The 10,377-nt window shown below is 43.2% G+C and overlaps 1 protein-coding gene across 4 annotated transcripts in view; it reads left to right on the top strand.

The window, feature by feature from the left end:
- Positions 1-1,961: 1,961 nt before the first annotated feature.
- The window catches only part of TRMT61A (tRNA methyltransferase 61A), a 28,135-nt gene continuing 19,719 nt past the window's right edge, over positions 1,962-10,377 (top strand). For 3 of the 4 annotated variants that reach the window (XM_055715424.1, XM_055715423.1, XM_055715425.1), the window contains exons 1-2: positions 1,962-2,311; positions 4,962-5,326. In XM_055715424.1, the coding sequence (XP_055571399.1) occupies positions 4,996-5,326 (331 nt within the window). In that variant the 5' untranslated portion in view covers positions 1,962-2,311; positions 4,962-4,995. Of the gene's footprint in view, positions 2,312-2,371; positions 3,346-4,961; positions 5,327-10,377 lie in introns of those variants that run through there. The other variant, XM_005437885.3, reaches the window with a different exon arrangement.

The raw sequence follows: 10,377 nt of genomic DNA, 5'->3' as shown, positions 1-10,377 counted from the left end.
ATTCAGACAGCATTTTAAGGTTTGCTGAAAGCTGTGTAGATTGGATCCTACCTTTGTTACAGCATCCCATCCCAGCTTCCTTAGTGACTTAATTATAGATGCTGTGCTGTGTGTCAACTGCCTCTGATCAACTGTTTTATCTAGCTCATCTGCTGAGAGAATACTTTCTTTGGATAAGCCTGTATGGCCTGTTAGACTGTGATAAAGGCACCAGTACTTATTTTCCGTGCTGGGATGACATCTTAGTGCACACTGACATACGCTACATTGCTGTTCTGCAGCTCAGGATGGAAAGGTGGGGCGATTACTCCAGAGATCTCTGCACTGAGCTTTAACAATAACGAATTAAGGGAAGTTAATCATGGGCCATGCAGCTATCTTCCTAAGAGGCTTAATTATAAATGTTGTGCAGTGTACAACTGCAAGAGGAGATGGGTGTTAGCTAGTGAATGTGTCTTCTGAAATTACTTGCGTGAACCTAAGATGAACCTGAAGAATTAGGGGATAAACATCTTCTTGAAAATCTAGAAGAATATTCCTAATTAGGAAACAGCAAGAGAAAGTGGTGTGCTACAAACAACTGAATTGTTTCCAGTTCCTAACTGATAACTAAACGGCACTTGAAAATTAAATGTAACAGTCATGGTTGCAACTGCATCTGCTTAACTTAAATGCTCAAATGAAACTTCTCTTCCCATTTACATTTATCACTTAAAATATATTTGCCTAGTTATTATCCTTGGTATATTTTTTCAGGCTGCTTGGGTAGTCTGTTGAAAATTACTGATCAGTGCCAGTGAGCTGAGTGCCTGTGGAAACTAGGAGTTGCTAAGTGTCTTGGTCTTGCATACAGTCAGCCCAGTGATCTGAACAGCAGTTCATCATGGGAAAGAAAGGACGCAAGAACATAAACAATGACAAATATAACCAATGACACTAAAAATGACAGAGAAAAAACAAGGTAGGTGCAAATATAAAGGCACAGTAGAGCCATGATTGCCAGTCAGAAAAACAGCTGAGTAGGAGTTCGCCGTTTAAGAAACCTCTGAAACTGCATACATTATGTTTAGATTAGATGGAGAGGAGTTTCATAACTAAATAACAAAGACTACTGCAATTACAATATGGGCAGGTCAACAGCATAACAAAAAATATGTTCTTACTGAAGAGAATGAGCAAAAATTCCCTTATACTTGATGGAATCACATTCATTTAAAAAATCACAAATTGTCATCTAAATGGCACTCCATTATGTTCTTGATTGTGGAAGGAAGACTTTTCCTCCACTACTGTGCCTTACAAGTTACCGGTGAACACAGCACGGTACAGAGTGTTATCTGATTTAGCTGGGAACGTTACCTGCACGTCCAGGGTGATTCACATGCTCTCTGCTATGCCCATACCCCTCCCATGCCAGGTGGCTTGGGCTTGTTGCAAGCAGAAGATGAAGCGATACTCTCCTCCTTGCCTCCTAACTACATCCCCCATACCACCAGGACACACAAGGCTCTCCACATCACTTCAATCCTAAACATGAGACAGAAGTAGGAGTTAGTACCATGCTATTTGGGGTTTAGATAACGATTCTGCTGCTTCTGAGCCCACATTGTGGTTTCTCCTACAGCCTTACGAAACCCATATGAAGAGCTTGGTCTGCCTTGAGCTGCCTCTCCCCCGAGCAGGCTGCCCTGGGGGAGGGCAGGCAGAGCTTTCTGGAAGCCACCTGAGGTGAGGCCCAGCTCCAAAGGCAGAGCTATTCCCAGGGGAATGGGCTCACCCCTGCTGGCAGTGGCCCTCAAGACTAGCCACAGGCACACTCGAGGGGTGATGATGAGCTCCCACTGGGCCCATCAGTCCCCATCACAGCTGACCACGGCGACCCGCTGCCCACTGGGCCCCCTCAGGTTTCACTGAGAGGGTGACTGCCCCACCGCCCCCTTCCCCCCCCGGCAGGGCCACCCCGGCCGGCTCGGCTCGGTGCCCGGAGAGCAGCCGAGGGCGGTCGGTGACCGTTCCCCTCCCCGGGGACCCAGCAAGGAGCGCGGAGAGGACGCGCAGCGGGGCGGCGGGCTGCGGGGCCCGGCGCCTTGGTGGGTTGCGGGGCCTGAGGGGCCGGGCGGCGGCAGCTGGGGCTGACCGCGCCGGGCACGGGCGGCGGCGACAAGCCGGCTCCCGGCAGGGCTGGCGGGGGCGGAGGCGGGAGCGTCAGCAGCTTGCGACCGGGGCGGAAGGAGGCGCTGGGCGGGCACCGCGTGTGAGGAGAGCCGGGCCGGGCCGGGCCGGGCCTGCTGGCGGGGCTCAGCCCCGGGAGGTAACGGCTGTGGGGACGGGGGGACGCGAGGCCCTGAGGAGCGGCGGGCGCTCCGGGGCGAGGGCGCTGCCGCTGCCTGGGGAGCCGCCGCCCGCACCCGTCACGGGTTAATGCTGCTCTCCGGCGGGCTGGCTAATCCCTGCTCTGACCCCGCGGCGGGCTCTGTCCCCTTCCCTGCCGGGTCCGTGCTTTTCCACCCCCACGCCAGCAAATACGGAAGGAAATCAATCAGCCGTGGGGCCGGCCCGGGCAGCCGTTGGGTTGCCGGGTCCGCTGCGGTGGGCTCAGGCGCGGCCCGGGCGCGGCGGGAAGCGGCCCGCGGAGGGGGGGTACCCGCCACCGGGGGTGGCCCTTCTGCTGGCCAGGTAGCCGGTTCACCAGCCTCCGTGTTACCGGGGGCCTTGTGCAGGCTCTGCCTGCCGCCTCCTTCTCCTCCTCCGCCTCGGGAGGTTTCCCCTGCTGCCGCCTCAGGCAGCCGGGCCTCTGGAGAGGGGGGAGGCAGCCTGCCAGGTCTGTGTGGAAGCCGCTCGGGAGAGGCAGAGGCGTTTCTGGGGTTTGGTGAAGGGAACACGGAATCCTTGTTGTGGTTTGAATTTGGGAGGCTGCGAGGGGTTACCCGTGTCATTGAGCGTAGGTCGCTGCCGTCCGGGCAAGCCCATGGAAAAGCCCAGACCCCTGGCCAGCGGGCACTGCCTCGCCTTCCCCTCCCGCTCCACAGCACCCTGTGGCAGGCGCCATGCTGGGCCCGGACACCTACGTGCTGCCCAGAGGGTGAAGGAGAGACTTGTAACAGCAGTGCGTGAGGCGCTGCGTTGGCAGGGAATGGGAAAATGATTGAAAATTATGGCAAATGAATGCAAATGAGTGTGGATCGCTGTGCTCCTTCACGTAGGGAGACATGGAGAAACTAGCCAGGCTCCTCACAGACCCCAAGTTTACCCCAAGTGTATGAATATAACGTGCCAGGTGAGATCCGAGCCTGGAAGATTAGTCACTTGGGATGTCAGTGTACACAGTGGTGACAATTAGCTGTGGTAAGTGGAGAGGCTCAAAGGCAGGCAAAGAAACAAAAAGCCAGTTTGTGTAATCAAATGGAGAATAGTTTTCTCCATGTCCCTGCAGACATGCTGCAGGAATGTTGCTTTTGCACAGGAATGTAACTACGGTGTAAATACTGTGAAAGAAATGGATTACAGCTGATGTCCTTTCACATGCTACTGTTCTAAGAGCTGAAAACTGCATTGCATTATTAGTATCCAGAATGAGTACTGTTGTCATTTATGAAAGATTAAAATGTGAATATAATTGGAAGGTGCAAGCTGTAAAACGCGGTTAAGCATTTGTACTATCTCACAAAGTCCAGTACGTATACATTCCTGAATTCATGGGATGCCCTTCCTACTATTTCATCATATATCCAGACAGGCCTATTCTGCTTTGGCATCTGAATACCTTATGCAATAAGCATGTCATAATCTTTGGAAGTTTTGGCCACAAGCACATCTGTTTATCAGTCTCAGTGACTGCAGTGGAAGACATAAGTCTAGCAGCTTGACAGCAAATTGAACTACAGCAAGTTTTGGTCAACAAAAACAGACTAGAATTTGAGAGCTAAAGTTTTTAATTACAATTATGAAGTAGGACCAAGCTGTTATACATTGAATACAAAAACACCGGAATCAAATAAATATTCTGAAACTGAAAGTAAAATTGCTTTCAATTCTCTCAGGGAAGAAGTACCAGAAATCTGACTTTCAGAGCCTTCTGTGTAGGCTTTCATTTCTAACTTTGGGATGACCGTTACTTCATTGAACAATTCCTTCCATGAACCTGCAGCTTAGGTAGTTAGCTGCCTTATCTGAAAGGCAATGCCAGATTTCATTGTAAGCTGCCCTCTAATTTCTAGATTGTCTTCTCAAAGACAACAAAATTTAATTATAATTCTCTAAACGGTTCTGAGACCATGGGGCTAAAGTAATACAACTGTTTGCATTAGCTCACAAATGGTTGTTTACATTTAGTTACAGCACAGATCACTTCCCAGACAATTACTTTGCACCTTCAATGGCAAATTAAAGGTCATGATAGTTTTTTTTCCTTGTAGTTAGTCAAATTTATACATAAATTAATGCAGATACTATCTTTATCCTATCTCTAAACCTTCATTTGGAAAACTTTCAAATAAACTTTTGTAGCGGACCTAGTAATTAATATCCAGGCAAGTAACAGTTGTCATATATTGTAGATCACCAGGGATAAGCCAGCAGTTACTACATAACAACATACTCTGAGAGCTTGTGAACTGGAATTGAACAGAGTGCTGAAATTGGTACTAACTTGCAGGTTTTCAGTAGTGTTGTAGAGCAGGTTGAGTAAATTATAATGAATTTCCTAAATTTTCTTTAAAATGTATCATAAAATGGGAAAAATACTGGTTATATTCAAATCTGTGGGATCGTTCCATTGATTTTACTTGAGTGCAGGGCGGGGGTAGGTCCCTGAACTTCATGGAATTCTCTTGCTAACATCTTATTTGCATAGCGTGGTTTTGTTCTGTACTGGGGAAAATAAAGTTACTTGGTTTTGTGTTTGTAGTTTCAGCTCCATTGTGATCCTGCAAAGCTCTCTTAATGTATTTATTCTCTTCTAGGTGACAACTATCAGCCAACTGCAAGACTGTCACGATGAGTTTTGTTGAGTATGAAGATACAATAAAGGATGGTGACACAGCTATTGTGTTCCTGGGCCATGAATCCATGTTTCCTGTGAAAGTCCAGCATGGCACGGTAACTCAGACTAAGTACGGGGTCATCAGGCATTCCACGGATCTCATAGGCAAGAAGTACGGCTCTAAAGTGACCTGCAGTAAAGGGGGATGGGTGTTTATTCTTCATCCAACTCCAGAACTATGGACCATGAATCTTCCACACAGGACGCAGATTCTGTATTCCACTGACATCTCTATAATCACCATGATGTTAGAACTGAAGCCAGGCTCCATAGTATGTGAATCAGGTAATAATTAATATGTTGAAATCCTTTATTAAAAACTAACATCAACACTTTCATGAAAAAACAGGCTTATCTTTACATTTTGCGAAAACTCTTTTTTTGTCATTATGATACAATTTTCCCAGCCTGCACATCAAGTAATTCTATTTCATGTGCACATGTTATCAGCTGCTCTTTCTTCAACAAGTGATGTTACCTTGGTACGCTGGCCTTATGTATGGGTATACCTTTGCGTATGTGTTTGATTAACTCATCTTCTTAGAATAAATATATACATGTTTTTCTTTCCCTTTTCTAAAACTGTTTTTAAGTACTTCAAAAATACTCTTAAATACATGATTTCAGTCAAAATTCAGGCTGTGAATTTTCAGTTTCAGAAAACATAGTTGAGATAACCCAGTGAAAGAGACTGATGATAGGGTGTTGAACTAACAACGGAAGTAAGTAGATATAAATAAATAGATGTAAATAACATTGTACCATGTAAGTACATATACTTTGTCTTTCTCTTCCAAAGTGTGATCCACTTGTAGCACTGCAACTGCATGCAAAATGACTGTAGCTGTATAATACAGTGCTTGATGTGTTCATCACAGGGCTGTGTTTTTCTAAACTTGGTTTAATTTATTACAGCTTCTATGATTTTGCTTCATTTGCAAGTAAGGAGTGAATTTTTATATTAATAAATGTTTTCCTGATTAAATACGGTTTATAATAATGCCTTCATGACTTTATTACTGCAGGCAGTATGAGGCTTGCTTGATTTGAGTGCATTGCGGTGATTTGGAAAAAACCAAACTGAAATAGTTTGTCTTTGTTTTTTCTGGCTATTTCCTTTGAGTGTTTTTGTGAAGCAGTTTCATACACTTCCCTCTCAAGCATAGGTATGGCAAAGGATCGACATGGTGGGGTTGTGCTGCACTGTATTTTTTTACATTTAACATTTCCACATCCCATCCAAGCATAATTTTGGGCAGCTTTTCAGGCATAATGACCGCTTTCCAACACAACTGAAACACCACTTATCTCAGCATCCAGTTGCACCGTTCAAGGAACAGGTGGTATATGGTGCTGCTTGCTGTATGGCAGCACTTGAAACAGCCAAAGCCATATGCAGAAGTACTGCTAAAATGGTTGGGTCCTGTGAGTTTATAATTTGATCTGTAGGATGATCAGGCATTTTTAGGTTTGTCATGGGAAGTAGCTGTAGTATTCATTGGGCAGCTTTTCCCTGCTATGTTTAGGCAGGATGGGAAAAATAAACGCAGCAAATTACTCAGGGTAGGGGAGATTTTAATTGCTCCATGCTCTGCCTCACTTGGAACAGGCAAATAAAGCTACACATAAAATGTTTTCAGTAACATCAAAGGTACCTAGAAAGGGTGAAAATGTTCAAAAGCTCATTTGTCTAAACTGCTAAGAAATGGAAACACTTGATGAGGTAACCTGTTCAGATTCCCAAAAATGCTATGAGTCAAAAGTCCTAGCCACAAATAATCCTTTTTGCTAATGGGAAACCATTCCCAAGTTTATTTTAATGTCTATGCTGTCAAAGTATTATAACTTCAGCTTTCCAGGAAAAGTAAATGGTATTACTGCTATAGTTGTCCTTGAAAGGGTCACTGTTCACAAAGAAGGAAGGAAAGAGTATGGCATCAAATTAATCTGGTTAACCTTGAAGCAAGAGAACTTACTGCAAATCTGCTTGCAACTGACCAGAAGCGGTGATTTGAATTAAAAATTTTACAGGTATTGACAACCAGAGCCTCCAGTGTGATGATGTAACCTACTTTGGTGCCATCCTAAATTAGACAGTATTCAGTGATCCAAAATCATTAGTTCTAGATTAACCTTGTGTGGCCTAGACGGAACCAGTCCAATGGCAATTAATAGAAACAAGACAGGAAATCTGGTCTAGTAATGACGTTTGAGTCTGCTTCCTGCTGGTGCTGGTTTTAGATATATTTTGAGCATTAATTAGCATGGAGGTCTGTCTTGTTTTATTATTTGAAGTTGAACTGTTACACATAGTTGCTGTATGGACTGGCAAAGAGGGCATTGTAAAGAGGCCAGGCTCTTTTCCTCTGGTCTTACTAATTAGACCATGGAGAGTGTCCTGCATTTACTCAGTGCAAGCAAGCAGAATTGTGGATTAGTCTCCACAAATGTATGAAGAAACGTTCGAAAAACTAAGATGAAATTCCCTCTGTGTCATGTTATAATGCTGTGAATACAAGTATAAATGATCTTTTGTGTGTGATAATAAAAATTCAGTAGAATGATCAGAAGGCTTAATTCTATATCACTTGAATTATGCAGTTTAAATTGATTAGTTATGATGGGTCATAAATGATATAAACATATTAATATAGTTTTTACTATTTTTAATCGTCTTTAATAAATACATAAAGAGCAAGCTTGTCAGCAGTGCATGCATAATTAAAATGATCCAAGCATACTCTATTGAGGCTATAAGGGAACTCGACATCTGCCTGATGTTTCATGACGGAGGTGTAGGAATATGATCCTTTTACTAACTTCTGCTAATTTCTAATTTATAAAGGTAGGTTGAGATTTAAAAACTGGTAGCACTGTTACTGGAGCTGAGATCTCTTGAAAGCATTGCTCACTGGTCTGAGGAATTCCCCACTCTGATACAGTCTTGAACAGCCTGATCTTCCTAGAATTAAAGGATACTTGAGATAGCTGCTAAAATACCTGCTGTGAGCGGCCCAGTGGCATGAAACTTGAATTCTCATCAGGTAACTTTGATCCCATTTGTGTTCATTGCATGTGCAGCCACTGTCTAGATAAAGGAATAAGCTGGATCTTTTTATTTTTGTGTTGCCACACTCTCCAAAACTATTCTTGATGTCAACTTCCCAGGCAAAGTTATTTTCAGTCCAGTGGTTACAGCTGCCTGTAGTGTAACAACTCCATTTGACAACAGGTTTTGAGGTTTTTGCATTTATTTTTACACTACATCGGAACCAATATGAAACCTTTCAGATATTTTTTCCAAACAAAAGTGCATGGAACCCTTTTTTTTGTTTGTTTTTCTTTCCAGTTGACATGTTTCAAGGCTTTTTTACTGTCCTCTCTCCTGGTGAGACCTAAAGAAGTGTCTGTCCTAGCCCTCAGAATTACTCAGAGAATACAGTACGGCACTGTGAAACCTCATTTAATCTGATAAATCTCAGAAATATTTTGGCTTCAATCAAGCATAGTATTTAGACAAAATGTAATTTAGTCAAAAGTATTCTAACCACCGTCCCAGCCATCCTTCAGCATTCAGCAAAATCAGACTCACATGAGCAAAAAGATTAATTGGACTTTTTGTTCCCCTTCAGCTAAATCCCAAATTAAAAATTGCTAAACCCTGTTCATTGCGACATAGCAATGGGTTTCTGAGCCCATAGACAGGATTTCTGAAGGCTGAGAACAGTATTCTGGGTCCTCATGGTTTCTCTGTGGAGGAGTAACAAGAGCTGCCAGCCAGCCTTACACTAGAGCTTCTCAAAAAGTTATGAAATTTTCAAACTCACAGCCTGGGTATAGATTTTGTTAAGAGTACACTCATAAAAAAATAATGAGGACTTAATGATTAATGGATACTTAATAAATGATTAATAGTTTATTGTGGACTCCCAGCAAGTCAGCTGTATGTTTATGAGTCTTCTGAAGTGCTTATAGACTTTTTGACAAATACTGCTCATGTCTTTATAGTTTTTGTGGGAGAAGTGTATGTAAACTGTTTGCAGCTCTATCTTTAGTGTAAAGCACAGACCGGAGTTTGTATTAATATGATTTTGGAACGTGTTCATAGGAGTTAAGTCTATGTTTTGTAATTTCTCCCTTATCTACCTCTTAGCACCTGTTAAGGTTAGACTGAAAGAAGAATTAAAAAAACCAATCCTTGTATAGGACCTTTTGAAGTATACAAAAGGCCTCATCAGTACAAATGTCAGAGAGCATAGTATTCCCTTGACATACCAAAGAACTGAACCAAAACTGTGGCCACATGAGGCATCGCTCTAATGAATTCAGACTTGTGGCTGACATGCAGCTCATGAGGAATGCTGTTCATTCTCTAAAGTGTTTGTTTTCAGACTTCCTGGACTCACTTTCATCTTATCATTTCACTTAACCACCAGGCACATTTCTCTTGCAGCTCTGAACATAACAATATTATGCCTGATCTGCAGAAGATCCCTCCCTAAAAAGTTCTGACTGAACCTCTAAAGAAAAACTCAGTCTTCACATTCCCATTCCTTTTGTAGGAAGTGCCAGCCTTTAAAAATTCCCTAACCATCCTTTCCCCAGCTCTTCAATCTGGTCAGTAAGCACTGGCCCTCTTTGACCTCCAGCCTGCTGCCTAAAATGCCTATTTCAGCATGGTGTCCACAACAGATGGGCAGAAGGAAGAGCTAACTTTGTGTAAAGGGAATTTCTTAATTTGCTCTTTCCTTTTTCAGCTCTCTTTCCCTCTTGTCCTCCCTCTCTCTGCCTCTGCTCTTGCTGTGTCTCACCTCTGCTACCAATGATTTGTGCCCTTGAGTATCTTTGCAGTAAGGTCTTTGAGTTAGTTTCCATCAGATGCTTAATCTCTCTTCATATATTTGCTAAAAATCATAAATGATTCTCCAGTTACATAAACTTGCCATTTACAATGAGCAGACTTCTCCTGATCAGTGTTTCTTGACAAATATTAGCTGTGGAGTTGTTAGCTCTGTCTAAAGATTAATTTTCCTTTGGTTTTGAGGCTCCTTCCGTTCTCATGGCTGACTCATGACCTGTCTTACTAATGCTAGGTCTAAGTGGTGTAGCTAGGAGACAAATACAGCAACACTGTCATTGTTTTGTTGTATTTACTCATTTTGGAATATCTTAGGTAGCCAGATTTAGCAGCAGAAACTTCAGTTAAAATGTTGCTAGATATTGTAGAGACCCAGTATTAAATAACACTCTGCACACTTTTAGCTTTTCCTGTTTCTAAATAATATGAACTATGTATACACTTCAGCTTCTTCAGCTTTATTCCAAAATGCTTTTGC

Source organism: Falco cherrug, chromosome 7, assembly GCF_023634085.1.
Source record: "Falco cherrug isolate bFalChe1 chromosome 7, bFalChe1.pri, whole genome shotgun sequence".
NCBI classification, from domain to species: domain Eukaryota; kingdom Metazoa; phylum Chordata; class Aves; order Falconiformes; family Falconidae; genus Falco; species Falco cherrug.
The sequence above is the reverse complement of the archived record's forward strand: the minus strand, read 5'-3'. Positions and strand labels throughout refer to the sequence as shown.